This window comes from Enhydra lutris, unplaced genomic scaffold (assembly GCF_002288905.1).
Source record: "Enhydra lutris kenyoni isolate GAN:26980312 unplaced genomic scaffold, ASM228890v2 scaffoldscaffold17, whole genome shotgun sequence".
NCBI lineage: Eukaryota > Metazoa > Chordata > Mammalia > Carnivora > Mustelidae > Enhydra > Enhydra lutris.
The window spans coordinates 26,278,344-26,300,188 of NW_019154101.1; the positions used below are offsets into that span (position 1 = coordinate 26,278,344).

The 21,845-nt window shown below is 38.3% G+C and overlaps 1 protein-coding gene across 1 annotated transcript in view; it reads left to right on the forward strand.

Moving 5' to 3' along the window:
* LOC111147804 (ectonucleotide pyrophosphatase/phosphodiesterase 1) overlaps positions 1-21,845 on the forward strand; it is a 72,700-nt gene that overhangs the window by 25,599 nt on the left and 25,256 nt on the right. The window contains exons 2-9 of the mRNA XM_022504046.1: positions 10,352-10,424; positions 11,890-12,006; positions 12,812-12,937; positions 14,026-14,086; positions 16,244-16,341; positions 18,234-18,313; positions 19,775-19,894; positions 20,946-21,055. Of these exons, the coding sequence (XP_022359754.1) occupies positions 10,352-10,424; positions 11,890-12,006; positions 12,812-12,937; positions 14,026-14,086; positions 16,244-16,341; positions 18,234-18,313; positions 19,775-19,894; positions 20,946-21,055 (785 nt within the window). The remainder of the gene's footprint in view (positions 1-10,351; positions 10,425-11,889; positions 12,007-12,811; positions 12,938-14,025; positions 14,087-16,243; positions 16,342-18,233; positions 18,314-19,774; positions 19,895-20,945; positions 21,056-21,845) is intronic.

Genomic DNA, 21,845 nt, shown 5'->3' on the forward strand with positions numbered 1-21,845 from the left:
AAAATATATATGAAGTGAAAAAGTCCAAGAAGAAAAATAACTTACCAAAACTGGCTTAAGAAAAATTAGAAAATAAATAATTTTATAACCCATGAAGAGATTGATGCAGAAAATTAATATACAGATCTTTCTAGGCCCAGAGAGCTTTACCAATGAATTCTACTAAACCTCCAAGGAAAAACTAACTCTGATCTTATAACTTTTTATTGCTCTTCTTAAATTTATTTTTTTTAAAGTTGTCACAGCTTAAAGATCTTTTTGTCATTCATGTTCTGGAGTTTTAAAATGCTGTGAATAAATATGAGCCTTCTTTTATTATTCTGGAAGCTTGATATTAGTATCTTTGATTTGAAGATTTGCGTATATCTTTTTTAATCCCACTGAGAATACTAATTAGGTGTTTGCTTCTAATATATTTTTCTCTTCCTCTCCCCTTTTTTTCCCCTTCGTGTTGATCTTATACTTTCTGTTTATCTCGTATTGTAGGGTGACTTCAAATGAGTGGTGAATCATGGCTGTTCACTGATAGTTAAGAATGAGGGATTGGGGGGGTTCCTGGGTGGCTCAGTTGGTTAAGTGTCCAACTTGATCTCAGCTCACATCATGATCTCAGGTGCTCCATGCTTAGCTCAGCCTGGAGTCTGCTTGAGATTCTTTCCCTTTGCCCCTTCTCCTGTTCATACACATTTGCTCTCTTTCTCTCTCTCTCAAATAAGTAAATACTTAAAAAAAAAAAAAAAAAAAAAAAAAAAAGTGGGATTAGGTTGAATGGAGGCAGAATTTGTTGATTGGAGTTTGCTTAGAGTAAAATGGACAGGGAGGAGCTTCTAGTTGGGCTAAAGATACCTAAATGCCAGAAAAGGAAAACTTTACTCTGGGTCACTAATATCCACATCCTAGTGCCCTTAGTCCTCTGGCATATGGGTTCATTGTGGAAAATTTGGAAAATAAAAGTACCAAGAAGAAAAAAAAAATGACTTGTGAGCCTATCAGGCAGAGATAAGACTATTTATAAAAGATATGTCATGTATAATAGAAAGTTAGAACAACACTGCCCATTTTATTTTATTACTTGCAATTTGTAGTCATTAGTGTATCTTTCCCCATGCTGTAAAATTTCTTCTACGTTATCATTGTTAATGATTATATAATATTCAATTACAAAAATATATTTCCTTTAGCCATTTTCTATTGGAGGTTGTGTATATGTCTATTTTTTCTTGTAAGTGGTGCTGCATGTAAACATTTGTAATAAATATTTGTACATAAATTTTTATCTTAGGATAAGCTGCAAGAAGTGTAATTTTTGAGCAAAAGAATATGAATATTTTAAGGTGTTCTTATACTCACAATGCTTGGATCAGTTAAAGGCTGTACTTTGTTAAGTGGGCAGACATGGATCTGTGGTACTCTAATATACAGATTGTTGTTTACCTGGATCCCTTTTTCATCAACATGGGTTGGAGAGCTGCTGTATAGAAATAATTAAAAATACCAGTACCACCATCCCATGAAAAACAACATTTTGCTTTCTTTCTCACTCTAGTGTATCTTTTGGGTAGATTTTTTTAAACCATTGCATGGTCTTCAACTGCTGTTGAAAACAGATTTCTGCAGAAAAAATAAGGGGGAGGGGAAATGTTAATATACTAGTTTATGGCATTTCTTTTACCAGCATCTTAAAAAGAATACCCTGTAGTTTGCTTAAACATTGGTTATATTGTCCCTGAATCTTTAATGGGCTCAAGTGCTCTTAGTGAGTTGGCTATTCCTGGTAGGGACCATCATTTATTGAACACCTCTGTGTCACAGTCACCAATCTGGGCACTTTCTGTACTTTTTATGCCCAAAGCTTGTGCCAATTTTGAGAGGTAGGTATTATCACCCCTTTAGAGGTTTTTAAAAATAATGTTAAATGGCGATATGAAATGCTTCCAAGTCACACAGTTTGTGGTTGTCTAGAAGTCACTGGAACACGAGCTCCATGAGAACACTGAAATCATTTTGTTCACTGGTGTAGTCCCAGCATTAGATCAATCTTCACATGTAGTAGTCTCTCAAGAAATATTTGTTGAATGCTGACAAAATGAATTAAGAGGGGTGGGATTTGAACCATAGCCATTTTGAACCTAAAACTCTTTCTGCCAGGCAGAAATCAACTTCTTCAGAGTTTTACTGTGAGGTTTGCCCCAGAGAGATGGACTTGGTCAGTGTTTGGTGTCTTCTTCCTCATTTTCATTTGCTCACTCATATAAATTGCTTTATGTAAAATGTCACTGTCATTTGAGAGAATCTTCAATTAAGTCAGACATAACTAAAATAATACTGAGTGTGTAAAAGGCTAAGCAAAAGTTAGAACTATTTTTTTCAAAAGTTCCTAAATCCACTCAAGCAGTTATTTTGAAGGATACTTTGAACTCTGTAATAGTTAAAAGTTCCTCAAGGATATGACATTTTCTCTGGTATCCCTTCAGATGCCCTGTGGAAGTTTCTGAGGATCTAATACTCACTAGGAAAAAAAAAATTTGCCTGAAGACTCAGCCCTGTATAGAACTGGGTTCTCACAAAGTTTTCGTCAGAGAGCTTGCAGCTATGCTTAAAGGTCAGAAGACTGATAAGCAATGTGATAGGTCAGCTAATCACCTTCACCTTGGATGAGCATTTACAGTCCATCTGTCATATGTGAATATGAGATCTATCAAATACCAGTCTACCATATCCTAAAAAAAGAAAGTTTTTCATTTATATTTATTGTAGGCATCATTTGTATAGAATAGATATCAAGGCACTTAGATTGACCCTGTCAAGTCAGATGAAGAAAGGGACAGGTTTATGGTTTTCTCTCCAAAAATTTTTTTTTCAAAGATTTTATTTATTTATTTGACAGAGATTACAAGTAGGCAGAGAGGCAGGCAGAGAGAGAGGAGGAAGCAGGCTCCCTGCTGAGCAGAGAGCCCGATGTGGGGCTCGATCCCAGGACTCTGAGACCATGACCTGAGCCGAAGGCAGAGGACTTAACCCACTGAGCCACCCAGGCGCCCCTCAAATTTTGTTTAATGAAGTCACAGTTTGCTCATTTTCAGCTCAGCAATTATTGGTCGAATGCCTACTGTGTGCTGGGCACCATACTACACTCAGAGAGTACAGAAATGAGTTAATTACCCCTCCCTGGAACTCACAGTCTAGTCAGAGACAGACCCATCTCATGGAACATGGTGAAGGCTGTAGTGCTTGGGAGTGAGGAGGACAGAGGAGGACAGAGCATCTCCTGAGAAAGGAGAGGTGGGTGAGTCCAGGCTCTTACTTCACACTTGGACTCATACCAGAGCCTTCCATAACATTGCCAAGGGATTTTTCTAGAATTTATAAATCCAGTCATATCATTTCCATGTTTAAATGCCCCAGCAGTTCCCCACTGACTGCCCCACAGACTGTGGCCCCCTTTCAGCCACTCCCATGTTCCCCCAGTTGCCCCACTGCTTTACAGCCTGCTTGCCCAAGTTCAAATCTTGCCCCTGCGACTTGTCAGCTCTCTGCAGCTCAGTTTCCTTAAACTGGGTGAATGTCAATAATCTGCCTCAATGTTATTGTGAAGATGAAATGATTTGATCTAAAACTCTGAGAACAGTGCCTCCTGCATGGTACTGGAGAAGTGATGCTTATTACGCTATTCCTTCTGTCTCCTAGGCTGGGGGTGGTTTCTGTACCCCTCTGGCTTTGCACAAGGTGCCAATTGCACACATTGTTGCTACCATGTGATTTAATTCTTAGGCCGCTTCTCACCATTTCCTGTCTTTATCATCAATAAACTGGAGTTCTTGGCCTGATTAGATGGTATACTCTGAGATTAGGGATTTCGCCACAAATAATTTTTTGTTTTATTTTTGTGCTTCCCCACACAACCTAAATACAGTGGATATTGTGGACACTCAAATACCTATTTATTGAGGGAGGGGGAAATCTCCTTTCTCTCCAAGTCTCTTCTTGTGAAGTGGTTTCTGTTTTTTATTTTTTGTTTTGTTGGTCACCATTCTTTCCTTTTCTTCTCTCCACTGTGCTATTAGCATGTTAACATTTTTTACATATTTCTGCTATAGCTCTTGTCCCATTCCCTTGTAATCATTCATTTCCATGTTCCACCCTCCCTCCCCTGCTTCATTTCTATTGCTTTCATTTGTCTCTCTGGCCTTTAGTAAAGGGACTGCATACAAGTAGACACTCATATATGAATGAATGCTCAATAAAGAATAATATCTGTTATATTAATGCCACTGTATTTGAGGGAATCTGAGAAAAATAAAATTGAGTGCTTTCTTTGTATCTATTTCTTTTGGTTAACTAAATGTCCAAGAAAGGCCTAATGATTTAAGTACCCCAACTAAACAAGCAGGAAACTCTCAAATAAATATCCTTCTAATGTAGAGGCAAAACATTCCAATAATTTACCTGTGTGTCTGGTAGCTCCATGTGTTCTAAGATAAAATGTTCTGTCTCTAATTTTTAAGAGAATATCAAAATATGAAAACTACCTAAATTGTTATAGAGGTAAAAATGAGTAGTGAATTTTGACATTGCTTTAAAAAAATTATTTATTTGAGAGAGAGAGAGCACACACACAAATGAAGGGTGGGGGAGGGACAGAGGGAGAAGCCGACTTCCTGTTCAGCAGGGATTCCCATGCTGGGTCTCTGTCCCAGAACCCTGAGATCATGACCCTGAGCCAAAGGCAGATCCTTAACTGCCTGAAGTCACAATTGGCTGATTTTCAGCTCAACAATTATTTGTCCAGCTGAGCCACCTGGGCGTCCCTGACATTGCTTTCTTAAACCACTTTGAGAAGAAATTAAAATTGAATTAGATTTCACAGCTCTGAAAGTTCCTATTAAAAACTATTCTGATTGGGTATTGTATAACACAGTAGTAGGTGATGTAAGTTTCATCTTCTATGGATGTGATTGTAGATGAGAATTGATTGTCCCTATTGTCATATTTTGTTCCGTTTCCATGCTTTTCATTATCTTATAAAAGATAAATTGAGGGGTGCCTGGGTGGCTCTGTCTGCTAAGTATCGCCTTTGGCTCAGGTCATGATCTCAGCGTCCTGGATCAAGCCCTGTGGCAGGCTCCTGACTCAGCAGGGAGCCTGCTTCTCCCTCTCCTCCCCACTGGTGCTCTCTCTGACTCTCTCAGATAAATAAATAAGTAAATAAAATCTTTAAAAAGATAAATCTAAGTAACATCTTTTAGCAATGAAGAGGTAATGAAAAAAAAAAAAATCATGCCCCATCAGCTTAACGGGAGGGTGGAGATTGCATATATCATGTGTGTTTTAAACCCATGCTTACCATTTACTTACTTATTTTGATTTGTAATTTGTGGGGCTTAACTCCCAACCTTGACATCCAAAGTTGAATGCTTAACTGACTGAGCCACCCAGGCGCCCCAATTGAGAATTTTGTGTATTTCATTTTTCTCTTTTTATTCACCTTTTTATTGCTTTTCAGTAAAGTTTTGTAGTTTTCATCATCTAGGCTTGTAAGTTATTGGATTTATTTTTAGATATATTTGGCTGCTAGAAGCAGTATTTTTTCACAAGGTATTTCTGTTGGATGTTAACTGTGTGACACGTAGTGATTGTTGAACGTTGATTTTTCCCTCACAGTCTAACTCACAGTCTGACTTGATCACCCACTTAGTTGTTGTTGTTCTTCTTCTCCTTCTTCTTTTTTTTTTTAAGTTGCCTCTGCCCATCAGGGTCCTTGAACTCACTGACCCAAGATCAGGAAGTGTGCACTCTGCAGATGGAGCTAGCCAGGCGCTCCTCCTTAATGCTTGGGATTTAAATGCTTGCTTACCACCAGATCGTCCTGTAGCTTTCCTCAAGATGAGACGTCATTATAACGGAACCGTTCACGCATTCTGTTTTATGATTAGTAAGAACTGTACAGTTGTTGGTAATATATCTCCATGACTAAATTTCTTACAGAAGTGAGGGAATGAGTATTTTAAACAAATACATTTCAGAATATAAATAAATTTCTCCAACTGTGATTTTTTTATTTGTTGGTATAAATTTAATTCTGATTATTAGCATAAGTAGTAGAACTTTTGGGTCTTCTTACTTCCAACAAGCATTTTATGCCAGTTTCAGGTTTCTCCTTTTAGTTTCATCTCCATTCCAAGCTGCCCCACTTCTGAGAACCCAGACTCTAAAATTCCTTTTAGGCTCATAACTTCCATTCTTCCTCATTCCTTGCCCCCTCCCTCATTCCCACTCCCACACTTGCCTGATCCCCTGTCTTCTACCAGTTCTCACATTTGTGTCCCCATGCTCCCAACCCTTTTCAGCCACTGCAGCCATAATTTGATTCTTGTCAGCTTTTCTGTTCAGTTTCCCCTGCCTTCGTTTCTCCCCACGCCATGTTATCTTTTTGTCCCATCCCTCCACTCCCAGCTTGGAGATTCCGGGCTACCTGGACCATTTATAATCCATGATTTCAGGTTCCGCTGGGCTCCCAGAGCATGAAGGTCTTTGCAGTTTTCTCTTGTTGACTCAGTCTTCTTTGCACCATGGATTTGCAACCATTCTTCACTTGGGATGTCTTATGCCCCTCGTTACAGGGTCCCAGCTAAACTTTTTCACTCCCAAGAGATATTCTTAGTTGCCCAAGAAAATTGAGGATGTCCATCACCAGGGGCTTCTAACTTCCTCTGGCTGTATCTCAGTTTTTTGTTGTTTTTTTTTTTTTAATCTTCCTCTCAGCCTTCTTCTGACGTTGCCTATCTTTGAGGCTAACCTCCTGAGATGGTGTAGATTAAACTGACTTTTTAAGCCAGTTTCTTAAAATGAGCTTATTTCTTGATTTTTGTTTGTGTGAGTTTATTGTGAAGACAGTTTTGAAATAAGCATGCTTGGACAATTCTCTTGCCCCTTGTGAGAGTACAGATGACCCTAGATTGACATGGCCTTGTGGCATGCTCACTTTCAGTTACCACAGTTTAATTCATGAACACTGGTCCCCCAACAACGTGGTTCAAGTTTCAGTTACCAAGATTTATTAACTGTGAGGAGTTGCATTGAGTACAGTTTTCGCTGCTAGCTTTTTCAGTCCACAAATCACCATGTAAATAACAGATGCATATGGTGGCCAGTGACCAACATGGCTTCTTCTAATGTCTGTCAGTGATTGTTACTATGCATCCGTTGATCATTCACAGACAGCAAAGCAAGCAGTTGTGTTGCTTCCTTGTCCATGGGTGGTAAATGTACATGACATTTTATACAGATGGATGGTTGAAAGAGAAAATTAGCTGATGAAAGTAAAAACTCAGAAACGGAAAGAAAAGTGATAATGCCAGAAGTGAAATTCAGTTCACATGTAAATGGGGTTCTGGAAGAAAAAGCCAACTGTAGGAATGTTAACACTGCCTCTATTCCACAGACTGTAGCTAGCTATGCTGCCAGAGGAGCTTAGTGATGGTGAGTTTATGGATATAGTGAGGAGCGTGGTCATGATGGAGAGGATGAGGATGTCCTAGAACAAGGGACACTGGCATAAGAATTCATATTAAAGGGGGGGGACCCTGGGTGGCTCAGTGGGTTAAGCTTCTGCCTTTGGCTCAGGTCATGATCCCAGGGTCCTGGGATCTAGCCCCACACTGGGATCTCTGCTTGGCGGGGAGCCTGCCTCTCCCTCTCTGCCTGCCTGTCTGCCTCTCTGCCTACTTGTGATATCTCTCTCTCTCTCTCTGTCTAATAAATAAATAAATAAAATCTTTAAAAAAAAAGAATTCATATTAAAGGAACTCATGGAGATACTTCACGTTATTAAAAGTCCAAAGGTTAGGGGCACCTGGGTGGCTCAGTGGGTTAAGCCGCTGCCTTCGGCTCAGGTCATGATCCCAGGTCCTGGGTTCAAGCCCCGCATCGGGCTTTCTGCTCAGCGGGGAGCCTGCTTCCTCCTCTCTCTCTGCCTGCCTCTCTGCTTACTTGTGATTTCTCTCTGTCAAATAAATAAATAAAATCTTTAAAAAAAAAAAAAAAAAAAAAAGTCCAAAGGTTAAAAGATGGAAAATTAAGCGTGGAAAGGAATGTGGTGGTTTGCCAAGGCCTGGAAAAGATATTTACTCTGTATTGTAAGCTGTATGATGAGAAGATAAAGCACTGTTCAAACATTCTTCATAAGTTTATTATCATGAAGACTTTAATTCTCCATGTGTTAAATTATAGTATACTAAATACGATGAGTTTTACAATTTTTTCATTTCCCTATATGTTCATCTCCGACAGAGTTTTTAGTGTTTTTGATAGAGACTTAAAAATTACCTTTCATATGTTTGTGCCTGCTTACACCACCATCGAAGGCTTAGGGAAATCTGTTCGTGCTCTCTGCTAGTGCCTTGTTCTGTTTGCCGTTGTTGACTTGTTTGTCTAACCTCTTCCTCTGGTGACTCCCTATTTCAGTGGATATACATACACTTAGGTTTTTGATTTCCTAGGGGAAAGACTTCACCTAGACCCTGTTGTGTTTGAGACCCACTATATCCTTTTTTTTTTTTTTTTAAGGATTTTATTTGTCAGAAAGAGAGAGAGAGCAAGCACAGATGGGGAGAGAGGCAGGCAGAGGGAGAAGCAGCATCCCTGCTGAGCAAGGAGTCTGATGTGGGACTCTATCCCAGGACCCTGGGATCATGACCTGAGCCAAAGGCAGGCACTTAACTGACCAAGCCACCCAGGTGCCTGAGACCCACTATATTCTTGCTCCCTTTTCCTTTACCCTCATTTTCTTCTGAAATAAGTCAGACCTGCCAGTTCAGTTTACTTATTATTTCCTTTCTCTTTAGTTCTTGCAGTCACTTGACATTAGGCACCTCAAGGACAAAGGTCATGTCTGTTTTATTACTGAGTATCCAGTACTTAACCTGGCAACTGACATATACAGTTAAAATTGGTGTCCCATTTGGGGGAGCGAGTTCATAAAAGCCTGCACCCACCATCCACCTTGTCCCATTTACCCATTCCTCGGGTCTGTGTTATCTCTTTAGCTTGGCTTTGGGGAAACACCACTCCACCTGTCACTACATCCATTCCCCTTTGCATATTCTTTGTTCTTGCCAAAGTAGGCTGCTCGTTGTTCATTTGCTGCCTTCCATTTCTTCCTTCAGAACTGTCCTGATGCTGTCCTTCCTCCTACAAGTGTTCCCTATCAGATCATCTATCATATCATACCATCATCTCCCCCTTTCAGAGTCCTGGCTAAAGCTTTTCTCCCTGAAGCCTTCTCTGATCTCATTCTCTCCAACCACTGCAACCTTTCTCCTTCTTTAAACAACTGTGGAATGGGAGCTGCTCCTAGCACCTGCCAAATATGAGCCATTTATGCTGTCATATTTATGTTTTCCCGCACAGATAGAAGCTCCCTGAGGCATTTCTTCCTCTTTCCTGTGCATAATTCAGTCTTTACACATAGTTGGTACTGAATGCGTGGTTTGTTGGATTTTCCTGCAAAGTGAGATTCCAGAGATCTGTCAAGGAAACTGCATGCTGCTAAAAATATTGAGGGTTGTTCTATGGATTATTATTATTATTATTTGCTCCTTTTCTAATTCTCAAGTAAAAATTCTTTCTGGTGTATCTATCTATCTTAAAATGCCAAAGGCCCCAAGAGTGGAGAATGAGAAAGTGGCAAAATGTTAGAGCTGAAAAGATTTTTAGAGATCCATGTAGTCTAGTCCTTTAGTTGTATAGGGGAGTAATCTGATGTCTAGAGCATGTACGTGATCTCCCCCAAGTTACACAACCAATTTGTGGTAACGTTTGGGCCCACAGTGCAGGTGCCTAGTCCTGTCTAGTAGTGCCTGTTCCCACAAGCTGCTGTGGGGCATGGGGCATGTTAGGATATTGTTTAGGTTTGTGTAGTTAAATTATGTAAAAGAGGCATCTACTAGTCTCATATTGCCTTTTGTGGATTAACAAATAAGAAAGAATTAAGAAAAAATGAAGAATTAAGAAAGAATTAAGAAAATGAACCTCTAAATAGATTGTTTTCCTCTCTTCTTCCCTTAATTATTTCCAAATTCTGACTGGATTCATTTGCATTCACTGGAAAGTTTCTGGAAGCATTCATCTTCGATGGCATAGATTCGTTTGCTAACACTTAAGTAAACTTTTTCTTGAAGTATAACACACATAAAGAAAAATGCACAAAGCCTAGGTGTGGAGTTTGAATTTTCACAAAGCACAGACATCTGTGTGACCTGACATCAGGAAACAGAGCAGCACCAGCAACTTTAGAAACATTTGATGAAATAAAAGGGTTTGAAGCCATATAATTTTTTTTTTCTCTCTGCAGGTATTGTCAGTCTGTGTGTTAACAACAATCCTTGGTTGTATATTTGGGTTGAAACCAAGCTGTGCCAAAGAAGGTAATTACTATAGTAATTCACATGCACACACACACATGTGTGTATGTGTGTTGCTATTTAGATTTCTTCAGAATATGATTGAGAAAAGCATTATATCCTAATCTGTGAGTGGTCCATAGTTATGGCAGACTTGATGCTGGTTTGAGCCTTCTTGAAGCTCTTTCATTGAATTAGCTATATAAAATTTTATTTATTTGCAAAACTGCATCCTAAAACAACAAAGAGGGGCTTGGACCAAAAAAGTCAACCAAACAAAGAGGAAACCCCAAAACAACGACAAAAAAATTCAAACAAACAAGCAAATAATGGCCTAAAGATTCTGGTGCTGGGCCCATGGAGCCCTCTCCCTACCTCTCTCCAGGGATTCCTAGGACACTCTTTCCCCAGGGAGTTAGTCTCTGAAGCAGTTCTGGCGGGGTTACTAGGTAACCATTCAGTGTCACTGGGCAACCTGAAACTTACTGTTACGTGCCCTCACGGCTTTTAAAATTGTGGGCCTTGGTGGTCAGGAGCTAGGATTATTGCTTTTTTCTGTTGGATTTGTATTATCTTACAAGTGGATTTTAGTAATCTAATGAAAACCTAGCTTTTTCCAAGTATGTAGTAAACAGTTATAAAATTATTGTTTTTAATAAAAAGTCTTCCTTCCATATCCACCATGTATCCGTTTTAACAGAAACTTGCTAGTACCAACTATAGCCCAGCATCTTGTGGGCTGCTGGGACACAGTATGCTGGGCAAAATCCACATGCGGTCTTTGTCCTTAGGAAGCTGGGAGTCTAGTGTGAGACCAGGCTATTAACCAAATGCCCTAGTTCAGATGGAAGGAAGTGACGGGGGTGGGGGAGGGTAGGGGAAGGACGAGGTTTTATAAAAGCTTAAAAAAAGGAAATCATACCTTGACTGGGGAGTTCACGCATTAGGCTGGGCCTAAAGGCTAAATGGGTGTTTTAGGTGATGGGGACGGTCACTCCAGCAGAAAGCTCGCACAGGGACATTACATTACTTCTTTTATAAACCAAGACTGGGGGTGGGGTATGTCAGGCATTCTTTCTCTTTCTGAAATATTCAGAGAATCACTTTTAAAATCTTACCTCACATACGAAATTTTAGAGAACGTTATGGCTGTTGAAGCCAGTCTTTCCTGAGCGTAAAACATTCAGCACAAGTCCTCCTTCTGACTTTTCTTTACCGTGCCGTAAGGATTTAAGTCTTACAAGCCCCAGTCGGGTTTGTAATCAGTTTTAAAAGTTCTATTTCTCTATGACAAGAGATAAAATAAAAACTCTGTGCCTTTTATTTGTGCCACTTTCTGTGTGTATTTCTGAAAAGATTCTTGGGTGCCTTTATTACACCGTCCGTGTTCTGTCAGGTAGGATTTGAATCTATCTATCTTAAGTCTATCAGTTGATTGCTTTGTGCTTCTGTGATCTGAAAGCTCTAATGCAGTATTCACTATTTTCAGTTAAAAGTTGCAAAGGTCGTTGCTTTGAGAGAACATTTGGGAATTGCCGCTGTGATGTTGCTTGCGTTGACCTTGGAAACTGCTGTCTGGATTACCAGGAGACATGTATAGAACCAGGTAAATAAAAATATGCAGGGAAAAAGAAGGGACCATGGACATTAGTGAAAGATCAGAGATAAGTTCTGCATCTTTTAGGTATGTGATTTATCTAACTCATTCGAGATTTTTAAAATTTTGGCTTTTGTATTTCCTTAGAGAAAAAAAATTACAAGTTTTGCCTTATTCAACCCTTTATGGCTAGCCAAACCATGCCTCGTTTTAATGTATGCTGAAAGCCAGTATAATCTAATTTGCACTTAAACTAACGTCAAAAGGCTGCTTGAAATATATGAATATTTTCAGTGTGGGCTCATTACAACAAGAGTTCTTAGACACGTACTTCTTTTTATTGAAGTGTAGAGTTGACACAGAATGTTACATTAGTTTCAGTGTACTTACGTGTCTGCTTACACTTCAAAATGAAATAATCAGAATATAGAAATATTCTCAGTTTGATTTGGATTTCTCTACATATGACTTGCATATTTAATATTTAAATGAGAACGGGCTAGGTTCAGATTAAATTTTGAGAACCCTGAAGATGGTTGGAGGAAAAAGCCTGAATTATATGATAATAATGTTTGTCCATGTTTTAAAATGATGAAATTCTGTTCTTTTTAGCAACATAATAGCAATTGTTTCTTGCATGTTTTCTGTCTGTTAGTTCAGCTCGACCACTGCGGTGGCAGGCTCTGTGAGGAACTACGAGTTATGAAAGTGCTCATGGTGTCTTGTGGATCCTGCTCCAGAAGAGAGCAAGTCTGGGTCCATGTCAGATGTGTTGAATTGGGACCTTAACATGTATTTTGTTGTTTGTTTCTAGAACGTATATGGACTTGCAGCAAATTCAGATGTGGTGAAAAAAGGTTGTCCAGAAGCCTTTGCTCCTGTTCCGATGACTGCAGGGACAAGGGCGACTGCTGTATCAATTATAGCGCCGTGTGCCGAGGTCAGCTCTCCACGCATCCATCTTGTTCCACGGCAGCCCGCCATCCTCCTTGGTGGTGGTGGGGTTTTGCAGAGGGGTCATTTTTTACACTATGAGTCTTACCTAGGGATCAACTATGTTGGCTGAGAAAATATTTAAGAAAACATTTTACTAAGGAAAGAGTCAAACACATGTGAGTAAAGAAAGTACTCTGAATTTTCTACCCATCCATCGGGTAAAGAATTACTACTATCTACGCTCAGCAAATCTTGTTCTAGCCGTAGTCACTCCCTCTCCCGCTACCGCCCCCTTCATGTTATTTTAACATCAGCTCCATATTTCATGCTGCCTTGTGGAAAGATGTCTTTTGCAGTCCTGGCTGACTTCCATGTCCCAAGTGCCCTCAGAGTGAATGAGGACAGTGTCTGCCACGTGTTGAAAGAGTAGATGTGAAATTACAGCCCAGGGTCATAGGATATTATGTAAACTGATGCTATGCTGATGTTTTGTCCCAGGGTTCTTTGCAATTGATATGAGAGGAACTATGATATCAAGGATTTAGTACTAGAAGATGTTGTTGGATGGAAAAAAGGAGGCTTGTAGGGGCACCTGGGTGGCTCAGTGGGTTAAGCCTCTGCCTTCGGTGCAGGTCATGATCTCAAGGTCCTGTGATCGAGCCCCACATTGGGCTTTCTGCTTAGCAGGGAGCCTGCTTCCCTTCCCCCTCTCTCTGTGCCTGCTGCTCTGTCTGCTTGTGATCTCTCTCTGTCAAATAAATAAAATCTTAAAAAAAAAAAAAGGAGCCTTGTAAATTTTGCCTGAAAATATTAACAACTCAAGAGTGAAAAAGATGCCTCTCAGTTCTCACGAATACAGTAATATGTTTTAGTCTTACAATTACACATTTTTTTCTTTCTGATATCAACTAACTCTTACTATGAAACAGTGTAACTTTCTGTATTTGTTGTATTTTCCTAGAATCATGCCCCATATTATCTATATATCTGTTAACATTTTGATTTTGGACCCTTTCATAATGTCTCCCAGCATCACAATCATTGGTACTATTCAGTGTGTTCAACTTGTCTTATTTCTTGAAAATATTTTAGGAGAGAAAAGTTGGGTAGAAGAAACGTGTGAGAACATTAATGAGCCAGAGTGTCCAGCAGGGTAAGATGATGTTCTGAAATGCTATTTTTCTGAGGTACTATTTTTTTTTCTCTTTCCAAATTGAAAAGATAAAAATAATAACCAATCATTGGTTCATTAAATGGTATTTTTAGTCAGGCCTTGTGTTGGGCACCGGTGGTGTGGAGTTAATTATGGAATGACCTTCCCTTCCAGAAGCTAACAGAAAAAAAGTTGTTGACTATTTAGTGTGTAGTGTTCATGAGCAGTGGGTGGAAATCTTTTGTCTTTCTCCTTAGGAAGGAAGACCCTTTACTTCCATTTGTAGCTTTGAGAGTTAAATCTATAGCAAATTACTTTACAGTTTTCTTTTAATTTTTTGTATTTTGGTTCACTTACAAATTAGAGGGATAAGCAATGTATCTGTGGGAGAATGTTGCATAATTTTTATAATTCATTTTGGTTCTTTTTGCCCTTAAAGCATTTTGCACAGTACCTTATGTATGCTAGGCCATCAGAAAAATTTGTGTGCAATTCATGGGAGGGGGGATTTTATGAAGATGTTACATACATTTATCTCTACTCCGCTTGAGATCTCTTACCTCGTATAATTTGAATTATTCATCTTCAGAAATACATTTTTACCTTTTTAAAGTCATCATTTTTTCCCAAACTATTAAAATTTTTAAAGCTGTGCTTTAGCTTATTTTTTTGGTGTATATAATTTATTTTTGCTTTATAGGATGTGTATTCTTTTCTTTGGGATGAGAGAGTACTTTTTTGTTTAAAACAATAGTAGTAGCTGCAGCAAAAACTAAACCCAAACCAAAAAATTACAGTAGAAGAGACTTTTTTCAAAGGGACCTCTCTTGTACTTTGTGCTGTCCTTTAAGTCCAAGATTTATTGGAAAATTTAGATTTAGTGAATTTTGAATCTTTCTTTTCCTTCTACATACTGATCATGATTTTTCAGTTGTAATATTGATCCTTTTAATGGAAATGTAACTGTTCCTTTCTTTACAATGAGATCGTAATTAGGAACCTGTGTTATGATACTAGAAGTATTTACCTGGTGGCACAATGAGCAGTTTATGTTTTATGTTGAGTGAATACAAATGATTTTATACAGTGATGAACCATTGAGACCCTATGCATCTGATTCTGGAATCTTCTAACTGAGCTATGGTGCAAACATGAGTTAGTGGAAATTACATACCAATTTTTTTTTCTTTTTCCTTTTGTGTTTGTGTGTGAGAGTAAGCTGAGGAGGAGGTAGAATTGAAAAAAAGGCAAGGCAAAGTTAGGCATTTACTGTCATTTAAATTACTGAGTAAACTTTAAGTGGGAAGTTCTTTTATGGTTAGCCTGTGATCTATAACTCTCCTATTGTCCACCAGGTATTATTATAAGTTCAGAAGTTCTGAACCATGCCTGTTCTGGTTTGGCCATATAACAGCTGCCCATAGTTGTTCTCCTTGACTGAGCACATCACTGTAAATGTTTCTCCTCCTTTGGATTTCCACACCACGTGCATTGTGTGTGTGTGTGTGTGTGTGCATGTGTGCACGCGCACATACCCTCATTGTTTGTTCCTAGCTTTGGGTCATTTCCTTGTTGTTTATTTATTAAAAAGTAATGAATACATTTCAAACATCTCTACTAAATAGTACTGTCTTTTCAATATAGTAAATTTAAAAACTCAATTTTATATATAGTTTATGTGATATGAACTACCATCTAGCAGATTCACATAGAGATGATATCAGAAAGTGGTTGTTCAGGAAAAAACTTTCTGGAAACAAAAACGTAATTTAGAGAATGCTATTTATTAGCATTCTGCAAACTGGGAAAATATTATTATATTTTAGTAGCATTTGGTCCAGCTTTTGGAATAGCAGGGACTATGAATGCTAGTCTCCATACAGTGGTTCAACATGGTCTGAGTGCTTGAGAAATCCTATTTGATGATATATGTATATATCATACAGATAATGAAATGTAAAAGCATGTATATTGCATATCAATGTGAAATCTCCTTTATAAGGATGTTTGCTGAACTTGTTAGTTTCCTTTAGATCACATGCTAACCTAAGTGAGAAATCTTCATTGGACTTGTGCCAAGGAGGGAAAAGAACCTTCCCTGGATGTGTGTTCCATCTGCTTTTTTAAACATTTTTTTTTCCCTTTCTCATTATCCAGGTTTGAAATGCCTCCGACCCTCTTATTTTCCTTGGATGGCTTCAGGGCAGAATATTTACACACCTGGGGTGGCCTTCTTCCTGTTATTAGCAAACTAAGTGAGTAACTTCGGAGTTCGCTATTGGGAGTGTCACTGTTTCAGTGAGATAGACTAGGGATGCGGGCTTTCTTTGGAAAAATACTGGCAGGATGTGTTTTACCAAACATCACTACGATGAAGTAGTTGAACCTGATGATAAGGAATTAGTCTCCAATATTATAATTACTTTGAAGCTACCTTTTAAATACTTCTAAGGTAATACAGTTTATACACACACACACAACACACACACACACACACACTATAGATACCTGTATGTATGTATGTATGTATGTATTTTTTCTTAGAATTTTGGATTCCTTTTGTGGAAAAATCATTTATTTGATATTTATTACATCTTAAAATGGAATTTTCAAAACTGAAAGTATTTCTGATATGATTCTAGTAGTGTAGAATATTTGCTAGTTATCCTGTAGTATCATGTAGCATCCTTCCAATTTCTTTGCCTCATACAAGGCCTTAACTGAATGATTATTCTGTAAGTTATTGATGCAGTAGTAGAGTGGTCTTAATATTAATGCTCAAGTTTTAAATCACATTAAGCCCCAGTTATATGGGTATCACTTGTATCATCACTGCTTATTGAGAAAGGAAAAAAATTGCATATGGGCATAAAAACTGTAGAACTTGGCTCATTCTCAGTGATGAGCAGTTAAGTAGTTACAGTGTAATGTGAGGCTGAAATAGAAGTTAATACAATGATTTTAGTGTTCTGGAATTTTAAAATATTATTTATTAGCCTTGAGTATATGAGATTAGTTTAAATATGAAAATCACTCTCAGTAATTACACATGTGCATTTATTTTACTTCTTTTATGATGAACCAAAATAATTTTGGGAAACTTTTAAAAATTTTCTCTTTTTAATTTCTACCTAGAAGAGAATAATTTTTATAAGTAATCATTGACATGAAAAAAAATCTTTAGCAAAAAAGCGGGCATGGTCAAGGAAGGCTCAGTTCTTAGCAGTTAGGCCCACAGGCTTTGAGGCCTGAATCTGGTCCTTTGTGACCCTTAGGGGGTCTGTTTGTTTCCATGGCACCAAAGATGGCATCCCGGGTTCAGAATTAAGGAGTTGTGGGTACTATATGTGAAGTTTTAAAAGAAACCAGCACACAGTCAGCCTAAGCCCTAGCTTTGGATACTTAGGGGACATATCCTGTAATTCTGCACTGCTTGGAAGGCATTGAGATAGATAGACACTTGCTAATTTGAGGAACATTTTCAGCAGTGACTTATTGAAATGCTAGAATCATTAGTTTTTGTGTTTTTTTTTTTCTCAGTAGTAGAGGCAGGAGAAAAGGAGCATGACACCATGAGCGTAACACCAAGGCTAAATCCAGAGCAGTCCAGCTTCTGTGCTTTCTCCAGCATGAAGCAAGAAGATGCCTTTTGTCTTTAGAGCTGTGTTGAGTTTGTCCAGACATAGATGGTTCTGGATTTTCACATGCGGACACTGTCCCCCTCAGCTGCTGCTTCAGCCTTGTTTTAATTTTGCAGATTTTGGCATCAGTGCAGGTTTTTTGTTTTTTTTTTTAACTACTTCTTATAACTTAGGTATATGATCACTAAGTAATATCAGACAGAGATATAGTAGATGTCATTATTGTACATGCTCCTTCTGGAACTTAATGTTATTGATAAGTATGGGATAATTCTTTCATTGGCTTAATTATTTTGTTCAATATTTTTTTGAGAAAAATTAACTCTTAACATTGCATTTGATTCTACAATGTTGATTTATAATTAACTCTAAATTTTTATATGGTTAAAAATCCCTCCCGGGTTATTTTTTTAAAGCTGTTTAGACTTATTTGGTAGGAAAGCTAGATGAAGTAAACACATTGTCAGTTGCATTGAATAACAATCTTTAATTTGTTTCCCTTGTAGAAAACTGTGGAACATACGCCAAAAACATGAGACCAGTATATCCAACAAAAACTTTTCCCAATCACTACAGCATTGTCACGGTAAGCTCCAAGTTTCAACTTTTGTATGTTCACAGAAGAGAGATGTAAATGTTGCATTTTTTGAGCCAATAATTAGACATCAGATCACTTGTTTTCCAATATGTGGTTAAGCGAGGAAACCTAGTCTTTGCCACTAATTATCTGTAATTTGGGGAAGGTCACTTTACCTTCTGGTCTCAGTTTTTCTGTCTTGAAAAGAAGTGACTAAAGACTCTTCTTGGTTTCCTTTCAGTTTAAGATTCTCCAATTTTTGTGTCTTGTTTCTTCTTATAGTTTTGTAGCTTACTCTATTTGTACAAATTTGTCCTACATTTATAGGTTCTCAACTTGTCTTTCCGATCACCTTGATGTATAAGTTTAAGCAATCCAGTTTGCCTGACTCTCGATAGATTTGCAGCCCTGTTTTTGTTTCAAAGTTTCCCAGTTTAATTGGAGTCCAGAAAAATAGTCAAATTCATTAGGCATTATGGTTGAAGCCTGGAAATTAATTCTTTAGCCTGTATTAATACAAGTCTATGCTCAGACTCAACTAAAAGTTTGTTCTACAGAAATGCTTTACTCAGCAATGCAAAAGGAAAATAGGACACTTTTTTAAAAAATTGGAGAGGCTGTAGGGGTGCTGGTTGGCTCAGTTGGTTAAGCATTTGACTCTTGATTTTGGCCCAGGTCGTGATCTCGGGGTTATGAAATCTGGGCCACGTTGGGCTGGGCTCAGCGTGGAGTCCGCCTACCCCTTTCCCTCTGCTCCTCCCCCGCCACTTGCACACTGTCTTTCTCAAATAAATAAATACACAAAAATAAAATCTTTAAAAAAAATTGGGGAGGCTGCCTATTTATATAGCTCCTCATCCATACCATTCTTAACTTAATTTCTCCTGTTACATAATTTAAAATGCAAATACTATATTATAAAATCTTGAGTGGTTGGTTGTGTTTTGACTGTCACGATGTTTTGTTCTTCTCTCCTTAAACTACGTTAAGTTTCTTGCAGCTTCAGTTACCTGTTTTCTCTTCAGTGCTTTCGTTCTTGAACTTTATTTCATGTTAAAAAACTGACAACTTGAGGGGCACCTGGGTGGCTCAGTGGGTTAAAGCCTCTGCCTTCGGCTCAGGTCATGATCCCAGGGTCCTGGGATCGAGCCCCTGTCGGGCTCTCTTCTCAGCGGGGAGCCTGCTTCCTCCTCTCTCTCTCTCTGCCTGCCTCTCTGCCTAATTGTGATCCTGTCAAATAAATAAATAAAATCTTTAAAAAAAACAAAAAAAAACCTGACAACTTGAGGGTGGTTGGGTTATGGACATTGGGGAGGTATGTGTTATGGTGAGTGCTGTGAAGTGTGTAAACCTGGAGATTCACAGACCTGTACCCCTGGGGCTAATAATACATTATATGTTAATGAAAAATAAAAATGAAAAAAAAAAAACCCTCACAAGCTGCATAAAACCTGTTTTTCTATTTTTTAGGGACTTTATCCAGAATCCCATGGCATAATTGACAATAAAATATATGATCCCAAAATTAACGCTTTCTTTGCACTTAAAAGTAAGGAGAAATTTAATCCTGTGTGGTACAAAGGAGAACCAGTGAGTTGTTTGTTTGTTTTAGCTACTAAAATAGTTTGTTTTTTAAATTATTCTCATCTCTTTCAATCAGAGTAAAATAACAGATTCCCTGGAGCTTTTAATAACCTATGTCATTGATCCTGTCTGTGGCCATCCTTTTGTACATGAAGGAGAATGCTGATAATCCTAAATCTTGTATCATTGTGCAGTGGGTGTAGTTTTATTTCATAGCCGGGTTGGGGAAATTCTGAACTTTTTTTCTTTTCTGCTTAATTCTACCTTCTTGTACCAGTAGTTTGTAGCCATAGTCTGGGGGCCATATTTTGATCCATACAAAACTGTTACTGAAGGTGGTAAACTCTGACTTCAATTGTATATGCTGAGAAGATTCTTTCCGGCCATGATTTATATGTGTTCTTTGTATTTTTAAAAAACTGCCACAAAAATTCTGTGGGGTCTTTTTGGATAGTCTCAGTATTCCTCTTAGAAGGAAAAAAAAGCATGATGATTAATTTGCAGGGTATAAATTCATATTTTAGTGCTGATATTTGAAACTATGTGACTTTGGGCAAATTATTCTTTCAGTGGCTTAGTTTTCTTATATTTATACTGTAGATGATACCGTTAACTACCTCAGGGGGTTATTGTGAGGATTAACCAAATTAATAATTGGGATGCTTCTGGGGATACTATTTAGAATTGTAATTGGCAGGAAGTGCTTAATATGTGTTAGTCACATAATAAAAATGTCAACAAATTAAACACATGTGTGTTTGGGAATATTTTTTTCTTGTAAGGGGAGCCTGTTAAAATCAAAGGCTAGGGCTCTGAAAGTTGCAGAGGTTTCCAGCTGATGGCGTCTATATTTTTTAGGTTAAGTGCTCTCTATTTCATTTCATGTTGCTGCTATCCAGTGTCCTATTGATTATTCTGTAATCTCACTGCTGAAGCTCCTTCACTGCAGAAATCCTGTAGCACTTGGGGGGAATGCACTGATGTCCCATGAACACATACTTGCCTAACAGATGCACAGTTGTATAGTTTTCTGACTTGCGTTCACTCTCTTCCCCAGATTTGGCTCACCACAAAATATCAAGGCCTGAAAAGTGGCACCTTTTTTTGGCCAGGATCAGATGTGGAAATTAATGGAATTCTCCCAGACATCTATAAAATGTATAATGGGTATGTATACACGCACTTTTTTCAGAACAGCTCATTTGTTCTAAATCTCAGCTTCTCCTTTTTATCAAGTGCTAAGTTCCAGCATTTCTGTGATGTGTTGGCTGAAACATGAGAACAGTCAGAATAAGAACTCTATCTCAGTTACCTTTTAGATGGAGGGTATGTAAGTTTTGGATAGACGGATGGACAGCAAAACTAGGCTGAGTTTTTTCTAGAGGTTTTCTAAGAAGTGCTGGTACATGTTGGAGTTTGCATTCAGATCCTTGGGCAGGAATAAAATAGGAAGTTGTGGTGACTGTGGCTTTTTAAGTCATGAGCAAGTGAGCTGTCCAAGAGGTACGCTTTATAGAATGTATCGACACATGAGCTGTCCAAGAGGTACGCTTTATAGAATGTATCGACACACAGGTTATTCACCTGTTAGCAATTGCTCTTCTCAGATACAGGAATAACATCCTCGAGTAGATACAAGAAGCAAATATTTATTTATTTGTTTGTTTGTTTTTTTCCTTAAAAATTTACTTATTTGAGAGAGAATGTGTGAGCCGGGGGCGGTGCAGAGGGAAAGGGAGAGAGAGAATCTCAAGCAGACTTCTCACCCAGTGAGGAGCCAAACACGGGACTTGGTCTCATGTCCCTGAGATCATGGCTGAGCCAAAATCGAGAGTCATACACTTAACAGACTGCGCCCCCCCCAGGTGCCCCTACAGCCTCTCCAATTCTTTCTTTCTTTCTTTCTTTCTTTCTTTCTTTCTTTCTTTCTTTCTTTCTTTCTTTCTTTCTTTCTTTC